This window comes from Trypanosoma melophagium (genome assembly GCF_022059095.1).
Source record: "Trypanosoma melophagium isolate St. Kilda chromosome Unknown ctg7segment1, whole genome shotgun sequence".
NCBI lineage: Eukaryota > Euglenozoa > Kinetoplastea > Trypanosomatida > Trypanosomatidae > Trypanosoma > Trypanosoma melophagium.
In genome coordinates, this window is record NW_027125191.1 from 244,466 (window position 1) to 262,906 (window position 18,441).

At 38.5% G+C, this 18,441-nt stretch overlaps 9 protein-coding genes across 9 annotated transcripts; all 9 read right to left on the minus strand.

Moving 5' to 3' along the window:
* Nucleotides 1–313: 313 nt before the first annotated feature.
* LSM04_001787 (uncharacterized protein) lies at nt 314–2,662 on the minus strand (the record flags this gene model as incomplete). The annotated part of the gene is made up of 1 exon (XM_067333917.1): nt 314–2,662. The coding sequence occupies one exon, from the start codon at nt 2,660–2,662 to the stop codon at nt 314–316; it is 2,349 nt and encodes a 782-aa protein (XP_067186238.1).
* Nucleotides 2,663–3,303: 641 nt separating this feature from the next.
* LSM04_005030 (Asparaginase/glutaminase) lies at nt 3,304–4,413 on the minus strand (the record flags this gene model as incomplete). Its single annotated transcript, XM_067333918.1, has 1 exon — nt 3,304–4,413. One exon carries the CDS (start codon nt 4,411–4,413, stop codon nt 3,304–3,306), a length of 1,110 nt encoding a protein of 369 aa, XP_067186356.1.
* Nucleotides 4,414–4,956: 543 nt separating this feature from the next.
* On the minus strand, nt 4,957–5,346 carry LSM04_005684 (Ribosomal protein L22e; the record flags this gene model as incomplete). The annotated part of the gene is made up of 1 exon (XM_067333919.1): nt 4,957–5,346. One exon carries the CDS (start codon nt 5,344–5,346, stop codon nt 4,957–4,959), a length of 390 nt encoding a protein of 129 aa, XP_067186381.1.
* A 446-nt stretch (nt 5,347–5,792) lies between these two features.
* On the minus strand, nt 5,793–6,335 carry LSM04_002575 (uncharacterized protein; the record flags this gene model as incomplete). The annotated part of the gene is made up of 1 exon (XM_067333920.1): nt 5,793–6,335. One exon carries the CDS (start codon nt 6,333–6,335, stop codon nt 5,793–5,795), a length of 543 nt encoding a protein of 180 aa, XP_067186264.1.
* Nucleotides 6,336–6,760: 425 nt separating this feature from the next.
* Nucleotides 6,761–7,949, minus strand: LSM04_000070 (uncharacterized protein; the record flags this gene model as incomplete). The annotated part of the gene is made up of 2 exons (XM_067333921.1): nt 6,761–7,325; nt 7,405–7,949. 2 exons carry the CDS (start codon nt 7,947–7,949, stop codon nt 6,761–6,763), a joined length of 1,110 nt encoding a protein of 369 aa, XP_067186181.1.
* Nucleotides 7,950–8,426: 477 nt separating this feature from the next.
* On the minus strand, nt 8,427–11,147 carry LSM04_007558 (DEAD/DEAH box helicase domain; the record flags this gene model as incomplete). The annotated part of the gene is made up of 1 exon (XM_067333922.1): nt 8,427–11,147. One exon carries the CDS (start codon nt 11,145–11,147, stop codon nt 8,427–8,429), a length of 2,721 nt encoding a protein of 906 aa, XP_067186447.1.
* Nucleotides 11,148–11,714: 567 nt separating this feature from the next.
* On the minus strand, nt 11,715–12,402 carry LSM04_003353 (uncharacterized protein; the record flags this gene model as incomplete). The annotated part of the gene is made up of 2 exons (XM_067333923.1): nt 11,715–11,909; nt 12,349–12,402. 2 exons carry the CDS (start codon nt 12,400–12,402, stop codon nt 11,715–11,717), a joined length of 249 nt encoding a protein of 82 aa, XP_067186293.1.
* Nucleotides 12,403–13,086: 684 nt separating this feature from the next.
* LSM04_001916 (Gamma tubulin complex component protein) lies at nt 13,087–15,441 on the minus strand (the record flags this gene model as incomplete). Its single annotated transcript, XM_067333924.1, has 1 exon — nt 13,087–15,441. The coding sequence occupies one exon, from the start codon at nt 15,439–15,441 to the stop codon at nt 13,087–13,089; it is 2,355 nt and encodes a 784-aa protein (XP_067186243.1).
* Nucleotides 15,442–16,151: 710 nt separating this feature from the next.
* Nucleotides 16,152–17,309, minus strand: LSM04_008827 (Alternative oxidase; the record flags this gene model as incomplete). The annotated part of the gene is made up of 1 exon (XM_067333925.1): nt 16,152–17,309. One exon carries the CDS (start codon nt 17,307–17,309, stop codon nt 16,152–16,154), a length of 1,158 nt encoding a protein of 385 aa, XP_067186483.1.
* Between the last annotated feature and the right edge of the window lie 1,132 nt (nt 17,310–18,441).

Genomic DNA, 18,441 nt, shown 5'->3' on the forward strand with positions numbered 1-18,441 from the left:
GAAACCGCATCGGATAATAACACTAATAATAAAAACAATAGAAAAACTCTGCTATGCCCTCTCTTTATTCTTCATCCACCACCCTTTCACAAAAAAAAAAGGGGGGTGAATCAAAGAAAAAACAATATAACTCTTCTTTATTCAGCACTTTCCCTAAGTCGGTGTTATTTCTTCTTCTGTTTTTCTTTTCATTGTGTTCCCTTCTTTTATTTTTTTTTTGTGTTTTTCGTTTTGTCTCTTCTCGTTCTATTTTATTAACTTTCTATAACTCTTCGAAAAGAGTTCCTTCTCGCCTTTCGTACACTGTACGTCTCTATTTTATAGATTCTACAAAACTCATAAGGTTTTGTAACTCGGGGCTGTATCTCTGATTTCCTGTTTCTTGCTTTGGGCGCTGCTCACCTGAGCCATGTGATCTCAATGGCGATATTGATGATGATGATGTTGGTCGAGGTGGTAGTGGTGCCGCTCTTGTATCATATGATGCAGTAAATTTTGTTTGCTTTGAACTACTCTCTTCATCCGGTGCGAATAACGATACAGTTGGATTAAAAGATGATGGATACCGAACATTGGTGTCGCTGGTTTGATTTTTTCCGTTGCTCTTATTTTGCCAGTTTTTAGAGGAATTTATAAATTTCTCGTAATGCTCTTGATCAATCCTTGAATTCACACCTTGGATTTGCTGTTGTAAGGCATTTAACTTCTGTTCCTGTTCCACGAGAAGTACCTTTGTATCCTCTGGATTTCCCTCCTCTCCTCCTTTTTTCTGCATCCTTCTCCTCCCCTCTGGTGTGGCGTTCGACAGTAGATGCTCTGCCACTGTGGTGGAGGTTGGGACCACGGTGATTTGATCCTGTGGGCCAAAGACGCTAAACGCGGGAATCCATCCGCTGAGGACAGGCGGCAGCGGGACCCTCGCGACCACCTCCTCCTCGTAATAACAAATAAGAAAGTACGCCGGAGCCTCCAACTCGAGCACGAAGCGGAGAGTGGTGCCCGTCTGCAGGCGGCAGCGCTCCGGCAGCAGTCGGCACTCCCCCTCATTCGGCCCGACGAGCCGCTGGCCGTCCCACACGACGCCCTCGCCGTCCGTCCCGGCCATCAACACGCCGGCGAGGACGCGGCCGGGACCGGCGCCCATGCGGTCGACCCGCACCGCCCACGCCGTCACGCCGGTGTAGAAGACCCGCGAACTGCAGACCAGCACGTGCACAGGCGTCACCCCCGCCGCCCGCGTGAGGGTGCGGCCACTGTAGATGAGAATCCCACGCGCCTCCGCATCCAGCGGGGGATGAAGGGTGAAAGCCTCACGGGCAACGTCCGAGGGATTGGGAAAATTAAGGTATTCCGTGTCGAGTACGTCTGGTAGGCGAATGGCGGCAGGAACACTCACCGCTTTTAAGAGATCCATGTAACTCGCCGCAGTGGCAAAGGATTTCACTTCTGGAACTGTTATACGAGGAATGGGAATGGGTTCATATCGTGTAGACTTCAGTTGACTCACAAGATTCATAACACGAAGGGACCAATCTTCTGATTGCTTGTCGTTTTGATGAACAGGAGGTATGGTATGTAGAAGAGGATCACAACTCCTCTGTCGTTCGGTATAATACTCCACAAGATCAGTAGTATTTTCCATAGCCATATCAATATTTTTTTGTTGCGCATCAGCTTGTAATCTTAATCTAGATCGAAGTTCATTTCGCCACTTTGTAAGACCACGAATAATATCTTCAAATTGTTGATCAAGTTCTCTTTCTTGTTCTTTAATTGTCTCATTGAGAAGTTCTTTTCCATGCTTTAACTTAGCGATAATACTGCTGGCAACATTCAATTGTGAACGACAGCGTTCTGACCATGTCTTAAGGTCTCCCACATGTGCTTCTGCTGCTTGACGAAGGGTAATAAAGGGATGATCTTTATGAATACCTGTTACATGACAACGGCTGGAAACCAACGCACCACAAAGTGAACACCAAAACTCTGCAGGAAGATGTGGATAAACTGAGCAACGTGCAACAAGAGATCCATTTTCTTCAGCTGCTAAACCAAGTAATGAAGTTCCATTATTTGTGCTATAACGTGGAGTTTCTACCATTTGTCCTGAACCTATCTTGGAGTTTGTTAAATTTGTTGAAAATCTCTCATTTAAATTTGATGGAACAAACTCAGATTTAGGTGGTTCCTCCACAGTCGTTTCTATCTCTTGCGTCGTCGTTTGTGGTGGAGTATTTAGCGAATTTCTTGGATTTTTTGCTTCAGCAATCTCCAAAAGTTGCGGTGACTCACTCTTGTTAAACCCCATAGAGGAGATAATGCGCGATTTGGTAGGCACATCACAACGAAAAAAATATGCCATAGAAATACCATTATTTACAAGTGTTTCCTGTAGTCGCCTCCATAATTGTTCATTTTCATCTGGCATAGGAACTACGAAGTGTGAATTTACACCATTCTGTGTTGTTGTTCCTGTTCCATGTTCATTTATCTCTCTCTGTTGCTCACTTCGGTCAGCTGTATTCCGCATTCGCTGCAGCGTTACACCACCGCACGTATTACAGAATGTTGTCATGCTTTCCCTCTGCTGCATATTGGCATGATGCATGGGAAAGTTGTTGGATTTCCCACAAACCGTACAGATGAGAGCAGTATCACTCATATTTGTTTATTTACTTCTTCGCCTTTCGTTGTATCCTATTTCTCTCTTCGTTACTTTTCTTTTTCAGCTGGTAATATGTATGTTTCTTTTTTCTTCTTCTTTACCTGAAGGTCACTTCAAACACTGAAAATGTTGGTTTTTTTCTCTTTTATTACCTCTATGTTCCTTTGAAAACCACCGCTGCTATTATTCTTTTTTTTTTTTTGAAAAAAAAAGTAGGGGAAAAAAGCACCATACCAAACAAATAACAAGAGAAGCATAAAAAAATAGGCAAAAAAAATGGAGAAACTGGTCATCAGAATAAAGGTAAAAGAAACAAAAAGAAAGAAAAAAATACTTTTGCTCCAAGAAAATAAAAAAAGCTTCAAACCCGACACGCAGTCGCAAACACAGAAAAAGCAAAAGCGAAATATAATGGGAAAACTGTAAAAAATTCCCCCTTTTTTTTGATATTCTATCTATTGCTTGTCTTGTTCTTTTGATGTTTTTTTCCCCCATTTCCAAGTTTGCCGGAGTAAGATATCCATGTTCTTTATTGTTCTTTCTTTCCCTCGCCTTTTTCTTTTCCTTCTTCTACCTATGTTGATTTAAGAAAACAAAAACAAACAAAACAAAACGCCTACATATAAATTTATTAACCCTTACAAGTTTTCTTGGAGAAGCGTGAGTTCACCACGAAGGTTAACATTCGAAAAAAATTTCTTTATATCATCGGTTGAAAGACCGACACCCAAAAGATACTTTAACTTCATAATTGTAGCCTCAATTGTCATATCACGCGCACTCAAAGCACCTGCTTTAAGCAATTCCTCTCCAACTTCGTATGCACCCAAGTTTACTGAACCGTAAAGATTTTGGGTACACACAACAACCGGAATACCACGTTCAACACACTTTTTCACAATGTTTCTCATATAACCTCCACGTGATGGACCATTTCCATCACCATAAGCAATAATAACGATAGCATGTGCTTTCGTTAATGTTATTGCCTTTTTTAAAACTTCCTGACGAAGTGATGGTCCAAGTTTTAGTGTTAATACAATTGACTCCATCTTATCCATTACGCGAAACCGACCACGTGGATGTAATCGAAGAAAAGGTTTGTGTAAATGTATCGCACCTCGCATAGAGGCTAGTGGTGGATAATGTGGAGAATCAAATGGAGATAGTTTTGATCTCGAAACTTTTATTGAACGATTTGCACGAAATAATTGTTCATCAAACAAAATACATACCTCATTTATTTGGCTACAATTGGCAAACAGTAGTGCAACAATAAGGTTACGCCATAGATCCGTATAGAGTCGCTCTGGTGGAATACGTGAACCAGTAAACACAACAGGTTTTCCCAAATTCTCTAACATAAAACTAAGCGCCGTAGCGGTTGCCACCATGTTATCTGTGCCGTTAATAACTACAAAACCACGACATTTTTGATAATTTGCTTGAATTAGATGTGCGATACTGATCCAATCATCATGGTTTTGACCTGCTGAGTGTTTTACCACATTAAGTTGTGAAACACGAAACTTCGGGACCCCATCGGAACGAAGATCAGCATTTCCCTTAAGAAGTTCAAGAAAGTCTCGTGGTCCCTCACCTTGTACGCTGGAATCTTCCACACATGGAAAACTGCGAGCATTGATAAGTAGCACCTCTTGATTACTGGTGTCCATCTCAATATCTAGCGGCTGAGGCAAGGTCGCAATAGACATCCCGAAGGAATCTGTGTTGTACTCAAACACCATTTTTTTTTTTTTAATGCCTGAAAACGATGCTTGAGAGACAAGAAATAACGCACAGTATACAAATATATACCTTTTCTTCGGCGTGAAAATATGTGTGTGGGTGTGTGAGAAAAAAAAAAAGAAATATAATAAGAGAAAGCAAAGGGGAAAAACAAACAGATATAAGGGTTAAATTAACCTTTATTATCTGTGCTATTTTTTTTTTTTCATTTATTTACTCTTCGTTGTAAATATAAAACGAGAAAAATAATTTTGAAACAATAAATGAAGGAAAGAAGAAAAGACAAGGCGAGAAAAGACAATAATAATAAAAAATGAAAATAAGGAAGAATAAGAGGAAAAACGGGGAAACCATGGCAACAACAGAGAGAGATAGAGAAAGTGACTAAAAGAAATAATGGCAATATACACATCCAAAAAAAAAAGACATTTTGCAGTAACCATTACATCGTTTTTCCCATCTCCTGTTACTTTTATGTTACTTCCCCTTTCCTTTATCTTCCCATATTTCCCTTTTTATTATTATTATTATTATTATTATTATTACTCCTCCTGGTCCTGGATGTTGAAGTACTTCAGCTGGTACATATCCTTACCCTTGGCAAGAATACGAATCCAGTCACGGAGATCCTTCTTCTTGAGGAACTTCTTTGTCAGGTACTTGAAGTACTTCTTGCAGTACGCCATTGTTGTGGTGATTGCGAGCACATTATCGCGCATGCTGATACGCACCTTCTCTGCCAGCTTTCCCTTGCGACCGTTCAGCTTCACATTGTCCTGGAAGTACTGCTCAAAGTTGCTGAGAATCTCCTCGCTGAAGATACCGTCGTTGGCGGGGATGGAGCAGTCTATTTTGAACACCTTCTTCCCCTTTGCCAGCTGTTTCTGGCGGATGAAGCCACGGGAGCCAACCTTTGCGCGAACAGCAACCATTGTTGTTTACGTTGATTGGTTTGGTTTTTGTTTGTGTTTGTTTGTCCTCTTGGCTTTCTTTTTCTTTCTACGTGTGCGAGTGTGCGACGGCAGACTCTCTTTCTCTCTCCTCTTTCCCGTACAAAGTAAATAATAACAATAATAATCAAGAAAATGAATAAAGAGGAAGAAAGAAAAAAGAAACACAAATAACAAATATATATATATATATATATATATATATATATATATATATATATATATATATAGGAGGGTTTCTTTCTTATCGGTATTAGAATAAGAATCTCTACATATTTTGTTTATAAGATTACCCCAACATATGGAAAAAGAGTAAGAATAGCATTACCAACAAGAATGCAAACGAAAAAAAAAATAATAATAAAGATAAACACACACACACAAACAAACACAAAACAATAAAAAGTATCATCAAATACGCCTTTTTCTCAACGTTTACGCTCTTCCCCTTCTTTAATCTCCTCTGTTTGCGTCTTATTCGCCTTTGTTTCGGTGTCATCTATCACCTCTTCAATAACACGGTTCTCCGAACGCTTATGTTGTTTTGCTGCAGCGTTCGCTTCTTTTCGACGGCGACTCATAGCGAGTTGACGTGCACGAAACTCTTTAAACTTCTTACGCTTTTCCAAATCTTCCTCTTCACGTCGCCGCATCATTTCCTTCACACGTTCGGCCTCTTCTGCCGCCCGTTTCGCCTCCTCCTCATCCATCCGCTGCTGCTCCTCCGGTGCAATCCACGGCTCATCATCATCGTTATTAATATCAATACCGGCCTTTTCCAATTCACGGCGCCGGCGCCTTTCCATTTCGTGCTGTCTAATGTCAAACCGCAGAACGGGCGTCGTACAAACTCCACGGAATTGCTGAGCTAACGGCAATGGTGAAATAACGCCGTGAGGGAGGCAACAACTGCTGCTGATAGCACTGCAGGAGCGAAGCAGCAATGGTCTTGTCAGCTGATAGAACACCATCGACTCCAACACGGGGGAACCGAACTAAACGTTAAATGACTCAATTCTATAATACAGAAAGAGGAAAAAAAGAATATGTTAAAAATAATTGTGAGTGACAAAGAGAGAGAGAGAGCGAGAGAGTGTGTGTGTCCTAACTCTATTTTTCTTTTTCTACTCTTCAACTCTTATTGGTATAAAGAGAAAAAAAAAGAAGATGTGAATTAAAAATACAAATTAAAAAAAAAAAAGAACCGTGGTTTAATACAATTTTTTTTATCTGATTTTGTCACGAACATGGGAGTGGTAAGGAAGAACATTAGTGAAAAAAAAAAATAATAATGGTAACAATAATAACAAAGGTAAAAAATAAAAATACACGATAATTTAAGATATAGTGTAATCTATCTAAATACTTTAAAGATATATCAGTATAGAGTACTGCATTAGGAATGGAGTTTGTTACGAAGAGTTGCCATAGTTGGCATACGGGTACTACATGCATTGAGTTCATCTCGTATATTTAGTCGTAATGCTTTAATAAAGGGATCTTCTGAATTCATCAGACCTCTCTTTTGAGCATCAAGAGCATCACGTTGAAGAGCAAGCAGAGACGATACATGCGAATTCAGTTCCTGTTTAACTGACATCACACGTCCACGTAAGAGTGTCAACTTAGAAGATTTTTGACTCGTCTCATCATTCATAGCCGCCTCTTTCACTATCATGATATTCCTCTCGCTACTATTTAAAAGCTCCACAACCAGTGGACTGTCGTTTATGGCTTTAGAAGTAATACCAGAAGAATCATCAGCAGTAGCATAACATATAGGAGTTCCCACTTTAGAGGAATCATCATCATGTTTTTCTCCCTTATGTCCCTTATCTGTTGTCATTATATCCTTTTTCACTTTATGTTTTACCTTTGGGGTCTGCTCATTTGAAGCTAGTTTATACTGAAATGATGACAATGATGTCAAAATACTATCTTCATTATTACGCATTGGGGGTCTTTCGTGGAGAAGTAAATCGTAGCCGCATAGACGTTTTTTTATTGCTATGAGGGCCTGGAGTAAGAGAAACAACATACGGGGTTTCTTCACTTAAATTTGATGCCTTCGTCAGCTTTTCATCTCGTTCATTTTCTTTTGGTTTTAGTTGTTTTTCCTGTCGTTTTTTATTCACTGGTGAACCAACTAGCTTTGTTGCTGGCGAGTGTGAAAGAGACCTTGGTGCCGTGGGGGGGGGGGGCTTTGAAATTACTTTCGCATTAGTAGTAGTAGTATTGGTTTTAGTAGTATTAGCAGTAGGTGTAGCTTTAACATCACTAACTCCATGCTTGATATCAAACAATCGTTGACGTAGGCGATTAGTAACCTCATTAAGATACTCCACCTCTGTCCATAGTGTTTGATCCAATAATGATACTGAAGACTGCATAGAGAATTTAATCAAATCATCCTCGTCATAACGGTCAACACCAACACTACTGCTACTATTACCTGCAACACCCATAGTAGAAAAGGAAGAAGATCCCGTACTGAGATTACACATTTGTCGACCACGAAAAGAAACTCCTGTAACTGCTGTCGAATGATAATTAGAAGAGGAAGTTTGTGATTTCTGAATTCTCATAGGTGTAGTTTTCACTAGTTTCCTGTCTCATTGCTTAGGTGATGATGCTGGCGAAAGTGATGACGTTATTGAAACTCCTCCTAAACGTCCCATACGAGACTCTGTAGCGATATCTTTTCTTTGTGCATGCGTATGTACTCACGTGAAATTTGTCTATCTGAATGTACGTTTGTATGCACTCTCACGTTGTGTAACGCAAGATGCTTAAAAATAAAAATAAACAAATAAGAAAAGAAGAAGAAAAAAAAGGATCTGTATATTAAATCGACGCTACAATCAAGAAAAATAAAAGTTTCCACATAAAACCCAATACACATCTATGCATACATTGGCATATATGTGTACAAGTCTGAAAGGGAGAAGCTATGAGAGATAATGAATGGTAATCAACATATATCTTAATCGAAATGTAATTAAACTCATTTTTTTTTTCTTTAGAAGGGAAAACAAACAAAAAAAAAACGAAATAACAAAATATCATTTCTTCTTATTAATTTGTCCTCTCTTCTCTTTTTTCGCCATTATATCCTTACGCTTCTTCGCCTTTTGCGTTACCTGCTCCTCTGCACGTTCAATTAATTTTAACTCTGCCTGTTTCGCACCCAGTGCCTGTGCACTTGTTCGGAATCCTCCCTTTCCACCAGCTGTACCCATATCCTTGTCCACTAGCAACAATAAACGCTTTTTAAGTATCTTTATGGCTTTTTCCTTTCCTCTGTTTTCATTATCCGCCTCATCATCAATCATATCGTCAACTTCAATATCTGCCTGTTTACTCATACGACGTGCCCAATTGTTTTGAGCCCGTGATTTGTCAATTTCTTTTTGCAGTTTGTCGATCTGTAATGCCATTTTCACGTGAGGGTGCAATTGATGCACTATAGTAGGCTGAAGTGAGAAAATTTCCATCCCACCAGCACGACGACCAAGGGAATCCATAAGTTTTGTATATGAAACATGTTCCTGTGCGTTTACCAATAAAAGTGAGAGACCCGTTCCACCACAACGTGCGGTTCGTCCACAACGGTGAATATAGGCATCCGTGGAACGTGGTACTTGAAAGTGAATTACGTACTTTAATCCTTCTACATCTAATCCTCGAGAAGCGATATCGGTAGCAACTAATACTCGTTTTTCACCTTTTCTGAACTTATCAATATATTTTAAACGTTGTCTTTGTTGAAGTGAGGCGTGTAATCCAGCCACAGGGATTCCCAACACCTCTAGTAACTTCACAAGACGACGAAGCATGGAAATAGCATTAACGAACACAATAGCTCGCTCACGGTACATTTTAAGGAAATAATACAAGTATAAATCCTTACTATCTCCAGGACAACGTAAATATGTTTCTTGTATCTTTGCAGCTACATCTGCTTTGGGTGAAATTGTAAACACATGAGCATTAGTTGGTTTAATTTCCAACTGTTGCAGAACCGTCATCATAGTATCAGCATTAGAAGTACGTATAACAGTCTTTTTCGCTCTCATATCTTTACGCTCATAATTTGTCTGTAGTGATAATGTGGCACTCGTAACAAAGGTAACAACTCTTTGATAATCAGGGGGATCTGGAGGCATTGGAATGGGACGTGGATCATCTTTTTTGTGACGTCGTTGTTTATCTTTTCCTTCCATTTCACTATTATCCTCTGTTGCCTCGCCTTCAGTTTTGGATTTTTTAGAAAATGGAACAAATTTTTGCTTCTCCTCATCCCATTCGCCAGCCTCAATTTCAAAATCACCTGTTTCTGCTCCCTCTTCACGTTCCTGTACAAAACCTGCTGGTAAAACTTCACAATGAATACGCTCCAAAAGATTCTTAAGCTCTTCAAAACGTCCAGACTGAAGAAGTTTATCAGCTTCATCAAGAACAACAAAAGAAAGCCGACGACTGATACTGTGTCCAAGATAACAGCCTTCATTCTTTTGAACTAGTTCCCAAAGCCTACCAGGTGTACATATTAGTACATGTGGGTGACGATTTAGTACGCGTTGCTGTTTTTCTGGGGCCATTCCACCAACCACACAACCAACAACAACATGAGGTGCATGTTGTGTTAACTGAAGAAAAGCTTCATTTATTTGAAGAGCCAATTCACGAGTAGGTGAAACAATAAGTGCTTGCATTAGTCGGTCTTTAGGTACTTTATTGGTTTTGGTAGTAAATATTTTCTTTTTATCATCCATTTCATTTTCATCTCGTACTCTTTTTCTACTACTATTTTCAATCTTCTCATCTTCCTTTTTCAAACCTGCTTTTTTATTCTTATTATTCTTCTTATTGTCTGTATTCCTATCCAATGATGATTTTCCCTTCTCTGTAGACTCTTCCTGTTCTTCGTGTTCTTCTGTCTCTTCATTCTTACCTTGTTCCTTTTCATCATGCGTATCATTCCGAACAGTTAAACTTTCACTAGAGAGTGTTGTTGTCAGAATATGATGTAGAATAGGAAGAGCAAAAGCAAGGGTCTTTCCACTTCCTGTTTCAGCAGCTATAACCACATCCTTCTGAGCTTCTCCACGATGTTTTCTACGACTCCTTTTCGTTGAGGTACCAATGACTGTTGTTTCTTTCCCATTTGCATCATTGACAAGCACACTGGGTAGTACTTCTTCTTGCACAGGTGTGGGGTGTGTGAATCGCATGGATTTCAAAGCTTTCAGTAATAAAGGATGCAATCCCACTCGTTCCCAGAAAAGATACGGACTACCATGATGGCGGTATTGATTCTTGCTTGCAATGGAGCCATCATTCTTTGCCTTATTTAACGCATCCTCCTCCAACTTAATCGCTGGAATAGCAAGCGGGTGGTCATCCGGCAACGGTCCATCTGGTAAAGCCATCCTCGTACCCTTCTGTTTATTCTTACCACTATTATTATTATTATTATTATTATTATTATTATTATTATTATTATTGCCGCCCGCACTCGGCGGCTCCACAACGGGGCAGAGCAGGAGATCTGTGAGGCTCCGTGGGTCTAATGCCAATTCCCGCGTGGGGGCGGCGGATCCCTGCGAGATGTCTGCGACGAGTTCCTCCAGCGCCCGCGAGCCGCTTTCAACGTGATCGAAGCGATTGTGCCGCCGCGGCCCCACCCGCATGCGTTTCCGCAGCTCCGCGGAGACTTTATGGCGGCCCTTCATATCATTTTGGCGAATGCGCTGCTTGAAGGTTTTCTTCTTCAACGACATTTTCACCAACTCCTGTGAAACTTCAAAAATAAGAGAGAGAGAAAGGTGGAGAAAGAGGAGAGTGCTTTTCTGCAAGGCAGAAGTGGAATAATAAATAATAATAATAATAATAATAATAATAATAATAATAATAAACACAAGATAAAAAAATTAAAATAAAAATAAGAAAAATCATATTGGCAAAAGACAATATACATTCCTTTGCAACACTTTTTGGTTTATCCCAGAAGCAATGCACGCACATTTGTACTTTCTTTTCTTCTTGTTCTTTAGATCAATTTTTGATATTTCGTCAGCAGTACGATGAAACCACAGAAAAAACATTTCCAGCTCCCATAACAAAGGAGACACACAGATATAAAGCGATACTTTTTTTTTCTTTTCATTCTTTTAAGGGCCCGCCAAAGAAATGAAAAAAAAAGCAGAGAAAAATAAAATAAAGAAAAGAGGGGCACAAGGAAGAAACCACCAAATATTTCAAAAAAAAAAAAGAAGTGATTCCAATAATGATATCAGTAAACTGCGTCCCCCGATTAGGAATGCGTTAAAAAATAAGTCGTAATTCTCTTAGCGTTTTCCAAGTCGACACTCTTGCTGAAGTAGTCCACATAACTCATTCTTCGAGTCAAGACAGCGTTCAACTTGAGTCAATTGTTTCTTTAACTCTGAAATTTCCTTCTCGTATCTACAACGCAGTTGAAACCACTCTTCTTCTGCAATTGATTGTTTCTCCCTAAGAGAAAGATACGCCTCCCTTAATTTCTAGAGAGTCACATCCGCCAAAATATCACTACTCTCACCAAATTCATTACTACCATCATTTCTCTTTATACTCTTGTAAAACTGATTTCCAGTTATACCACTACTAGAAGGAGTAACAGTTATTACATTTTCTCTTAATGGTTTACTGAACCCTCGCAGTTGTTCTTCTTCTTGCTACCCTTGTCGCCCGCGACGAGTCCCATGAGCACGTTCCCATGCAAGTGTCACAGTGGGCAAATCAATCGCACTTAAATCCTCTGCTTTTTCCTTCGCATAACATTGCAGTTCAAGCAGTACTTGCCGGCAACGTGGCCAATTAAGAGTATTGATATCGTTATTATTATTATTATTATTATTATTATTATTATTATTATTATTATTATTATTATTATTTGTCAGTGTTGGTGTCATTTGGGGTAGTATCGGCAGAACATTCTACAGATGAATACCGATCACGCAGACGGCGCAGTAAATTTTCATTCTTCACCGTCATTTCACTTTAGAACCTTATTTTGTTTTTATTTTGAACTTTCCGCAATTATGCATGGAGGTGAGGTGAGGTGAAGAGGCAGTAACAACGCAGACCGCACTCTATTAACATGGAGCAGGGACGTGGCAGTTCGCGAAAAAAAAAGAAAAAAATATTTTGGCTAAAATGTGATGCCAAGACAACACACACACACACGTCTCAATATTCGATCCCAAGAAGGCCACAAACACACAATATCGTGAAAGTTTTTATATTTTTACTTTCTCTCTCTCCCTCTCCCTCTTTCTGAGTAAGACAACCGTGAAATGTACATATATAAATGTATATAAGCAGGAAGAATAAGTAAAATAAAATTCATCCTTGTTAAGATTCTTTTTTACACTTTAAAAATTGTAACGATATAACTTGAGAGTTCGCCTAAAAAAAAAAACTATATGTTTTTTTTCATTTATTTTCTATGTGCCCTCTTTTATTTTTTAATTTTATTTTTTTGCCTGTGCTCTTTGATTTTCTTTAACTACTTCATAAATAAGAATAAAAGCGAGCAAAAGAAGACGGATTATATATATAAACAAGAATGAGAAAAAGAAAGTTGAATGTGCGATTTCCTCAAGTCTCAAAAATAATAAAAACAAGAACGACAATAACAAAAGGAATATATTTTTTTAGGGAGACTAACGAAAAAACTTACCGTCGGCGTCGTTCTCCACCATTAGAAGATATTGTTTCTGTTGTAGCACCTGCTGCATATAACACTCGGTAAACACCATTACGATCATAAAAACCACTAAAATCCATCCATGTAAGTAATGGAATGAGTTGTGGATAATCCGCTCCTACTGGCGAGGCAAGTTCTGAAAGTGCCTTTAGGAATTTCTCATCAATACTACGCAATGTGGTTTGCACTTGTGCCGCTGTGAGACGCGACATAACATCACGTCTACCTAATTCACAAAAACTGCGAGAAATTTCAAGAATACGGGCGAGACTACGAAAGCGATGAGCACTCGCGAGTACGAGACCGAGTTCAACACCATGGAAGAAATCCTGCAAAGCGTTAGTAACGGCAAATACATTGTCTGCTTGCCCAATACGTCCAATCATACGACCCCAAAGCGGTTCCACTACAAAGTGAGCGGCGTAGAACTGAAATTGGCGAATAAATTGAATCAATTGATGTTTAATACTGTATGCCTGTGATGGGTAATGAGGGTTAGGGCCATCCCCATCTCGCCACGCGGTAGTGAGACTACGCTCACAGGTTTTTAACCATGTGAAGAGACGAAATAAGACGTTAAAGCGTTGGAGAATAGGAGGATCAAGTACCATAGTTAATGGCCATTTAAGATCAGCTTCTAACTGTAATAATTCTATACAACGATGGGTTTCCACACGCATGCCACTCTTTCTTCCACATGAACCACGTGGAGCGGATTCATTTGTTTGCTGATCAAAAGAACCATTGATATATTGCTCAATAGAAGTATCAGAAAAACTGCAACCAATAGAAGTATGATATGGATCTGTTCCACAACATCTAGCTATAGCCGCTTGAAGTAGTACCCGAACTGAATGTACTTTAACTTGAACAGGAGACTTAAGAAGAAGTTCCTCGGCGCTATCAAGAAAATCGACTAACCAATCTCCACGTTGTTGAAGAAAATAACTTTTTAAAGATGATAAATAACCAAGAAGATCTACTTGTGGTCCAAGAAATAATTGTAGTACTTCACCACTAGCAATTTCATAGGATTCTTCTATCATACGCTGAAGTTTATCAGCACCAGTCCATATAAGTAAATTTTCAGCAACATCTCCAAATGCAGGAAGTGTGCCATTATATTCACGTAAAAGACAACAATACTTTCCAGCATAAAAAACCATTTTTGCAATCTTTGAATTTGAAAGAAGAAAATTTGGTATCATATTTTTATTCATTGAGAAACGTCGTTCAAACGCAGTGGCATCTCCCACTGCAGTTTCACCATAATCATCTATTCCACCAGAAGAAGGGAAAATACGAGTTACGACACTTTTAATACTGCTACTACTAGTAGTGGTGGTAGTTATGCTGGTAGTGGCATTAGGTGGTGGACATGATTCAGAGATAAAAAATTCCCCATAGGGATCCTCTAATAATCCTTCATGCATCCATCTATGTAAAACACGTAAATAAGGCGCCGATGCTCGACGAAGTAATAATAAAAGAAGTTCATCATCTTCTTTACTACCAGAATGCTTTTCCGCCTGTTCATGAATGTGATTAAGGAGTCGCCAACCCACCATAGAAAGTGTCCCTTCTTCTTCTAATATAGCATCTGTTGGTAGTACCTGTCGTAGACGTACAATATGATGTCCTGCACGTAATACTTCAGAAACCACACCCATAAGCGGCATAGATCTATTTTGTGCCCATCGTTGTAAATTGGCTATTTCATGTGCAAAGCTCGTACATACTTCTGATACAACTTCCCCGAGAGCCATCGCCACAAGACTCTTACCCATATACTCCGCCCTTTCCACCTTGCGAAGGGCAATAAAGGCATCGGCAACAGGAAGAATAGTCTTGCATAAACTACGCATCGAAACAGGCACATAACGTGAAACTACAAATCCATCACGTGAAACCTGCAAAAGAGAACCACCATGACCGACAACAGCAGCTAATACTTCCGTCGTCACAACACGATCCTGAATTTCTTCAGGCACATCTTCTAATTTTGTAGAATCCGCAAATTGAATATGTGATGGGGTGGCGGTGGTCTTCGCGGCACCATTATTACCATTGGTAGTGTTAGTTCTAGATGTAACTCGTACAGGTGATGCCGCATTAACGGCAGTATCTTCTAATGGAGATGATGAATTTACACTACTTCCACTTCGCTTCATCCACTCTGTTTCTAATATGGCAATGCTAATCGGATCTGTAAAGCCCGCTGCCACAATAACCGCTTGTCTATCGGATGCATGTTGTACTTGTTGAAAAGAAACGCCTCGAGACTCTAAGGTTGTCACAAAATTTGCCCACAAATGATTGGTCATTACTTGTATTCTTCTTCTTTCTTTTATTACTACTATTATTATTATTATTATTATTATTATTATTATTATTATTATTATTATTATTATATATATTCCTCCTTCTTTTTCCCGTTAAGTGTTTCCAGATCGAAGCAATAAGAAATAATATTGACTTCAAAGAAACTCAAACACACGTACGCGAAAAAAAGAGAAAGAAAACTAAAAAAGAAATAAAGAAATAAAGAAGACAGGAAATGAATAAATATATGTCTAGAGTCAGATGAACTCAAATACCATTTATTATTATTATTATTATTATTATTATTATTATTATTATTATTATTATTATTATTCCTTTTCGTTCTTTCTTTCTATTTTTTTTTTTTTGGGGGGGGGGGGAGCTTTCTAGTGTGGAAAAGTGAAAGGCAACTAAAGAGGTTCCCAAGGGAAAAGAATATAATTGAATAAGAAATGTGAATAAAATATATTTAGACACAAACTCTCATATTGGAAAGTGAGAGAATGAGAGAAAAAGAAAAAAAGTCCGACACCTAACAGACAAATACATTTAAAAAAAGGCCGTAATCCCTCCAAAAACAAACAAACAAAGAAAGGAATACAATTTTTTTTTTGTTGATAGAAGGAGGAAAAGACACACAAAAAAAAGAGGAATGTTCATCAGCGATAATATGTAAATAGAAACAAAAGAGAAAAAAAAAACGACAACAACACTACAAGAAAAAAGAAGAAAAGAAGGGTGTCTCTTTTGACTGAGCTTGATCAATATCATTTGCAGCCTGATGGCATGCATCACGCCATACCATTTCATCAGAACGCAAAAGCAGAACTACATCACGCAATGTAAGTCTCTCTGATGAAACATCCTCTTCCTTCTCTTTTTCTTCCTTCTTCTTTGGTGATTGTTGTGTTTCTGTCTTGGTATCCTTGTACATATCCTCTGTAAGACTGCTCTCCCTCACCTCTCCAGCAACTGCTGGTTTAAAACCACGCAGTCCCCAGTAGTCTATCGCCTCCTGTGGCACAATTCGCTCACTAACTTTCCCCAAATCAACATCATTTATCATGTGCGTCCATATTACTACAGACTCCTCACCAAGGTAACCCAAAAGTCGAAACGCCATTCGTGGATAAAAGAGAAAAAGTAAAGTAAATATGTTAAAATGCATTGCCTGAAGAAATAATACTGCAACACGCTCAGCGTATGTTATTTCTGTCATACACATAAGAATGTGCGTATGAGAAGCGTGTGATTCCGCTTGTGCCAAGAGTCCACGAACTTCATCTGCGAATCCTCCTTTTCCTGTTATACCAACTGGAGATTTCTTTTTAAGCATCATGCGAAGATATATTACCACAACACCAGAAAATGGGGCTACAGAAGCTATTGTTTTTAACATTGTGGCACGATGGAGATAACGCTCTCTAAAGAGTTTATCAGAACACCAACGAAGAAATTTTACAAGGTAAATACAACAGTAGTCATTCAGACGTTCAGGAGGGGAATGTGTTAGTTGTTCACTCTCTAACCTCGTTATATCTGCCAATGTTGAAATTGGATATGCAGACGTAAAGCGTGATGATGAACCCATGAAATTCATGTATAGAGAACTCTTATGGGATTCATTCTTTAAACTATTTACATCAAATGGTTTTCCATCCTTTTCCTTTGAACAATTATTATTGTCATTGTTATTATTGTTCTCGCTGCCGCTGCTGCTGCTGCTGTCGTTGTTGTTATTGTTATAGTTATTATTATTGTTACTTCCACTACCACTATAACGTGTAGAGACTACCAAAGGCGTGGCAAGAAAACACCTCAAATGGGATGTTGTTCTTGCAACCGTTCTTGTAACGAAAACACGCTGCATTTTACAATATATTCTTTTAGCTCCTAACTAATTAAATTACAGATAAAAAGGAATGCAGTTAGTAGATAAACTATATATTTGTATGTGTGTGTGTGTGTATGTATGTAATACCGTGTTTATATCTATGTATTTTCTTACGTAAAAAAAAAGTGGGGAAATTAAATTTTTTAAAAATGTTTCTATACACTCAGAGAAATTAAATAAGATTTCCAATAAAACGAGAGAAACAAACACGCAGAAGGCAGTTGAAGAAGGAACAAAGAAAAAGGGGGGGGTTGATCAATGGTTTATTATTGGGAAAATAAAGAGGTTTTCATGGGAAATAGATACATTACCCCTGATCTTTTTAATATGCCGCAGCAGCGCAAATAGGGCAGCTGATTGTACAGTGCAAAAAAAAAGAGAAAAGATAATAATAAAAACACTATACAAGTAAAGAAAAAAAAAAGAAACCAGAAAAGTGAGAAAGTGAGAGGGAAAGAAGCCGTGAAAGTAAGATGAAAATAAAGGCATATAAACATATAAAGCAAAGGTACATGAATATCATTACAGAAACAAAAACAAATAGATAGATAGATATTTCTCTCACTCCACACATACTTTCATTGTAATCTCCCTCCTACTTTGCGTTCCAATATATCTTCTCAGACCTCATTCATTTTTTTTGTTTTTTTTTTTGTCATGGTGGTAACACTCACATTTATTTTTTTTTTTGCGTTTCCTTCTTTCCGTGTTGCACTTATTCTTCTGTGTTTCGTCCAAAACCTCATCGGTAGTTCTCTCCTCTCATCAGCTTCCCATCACATATACCAAGTGAAAAATAAATAAGAATAACAACAAGAGAAAAAAATGTAAGAGAAAAACAACAAAAAAAAAGGATCGTCAAAGAGAACAATAGCGCAAAAGAGGAAAAATGGAAAAAACGTTGAAGAAGTCCCATGAGAACCAAATAAAAAAAAAAGAAAAAACAGCCGACGGAACGTACATTGTAACCATTCACAAGATCGAAAATCCTATGGCAAATAATTCTCAACGTAAGGAACAAAGAATAAAAAAAGATAACAGGAAGAACCTCGTACAAATCCCCCCATCCCCCGTACAAAACAAAAAGGGAGTATGTATATATGTATAT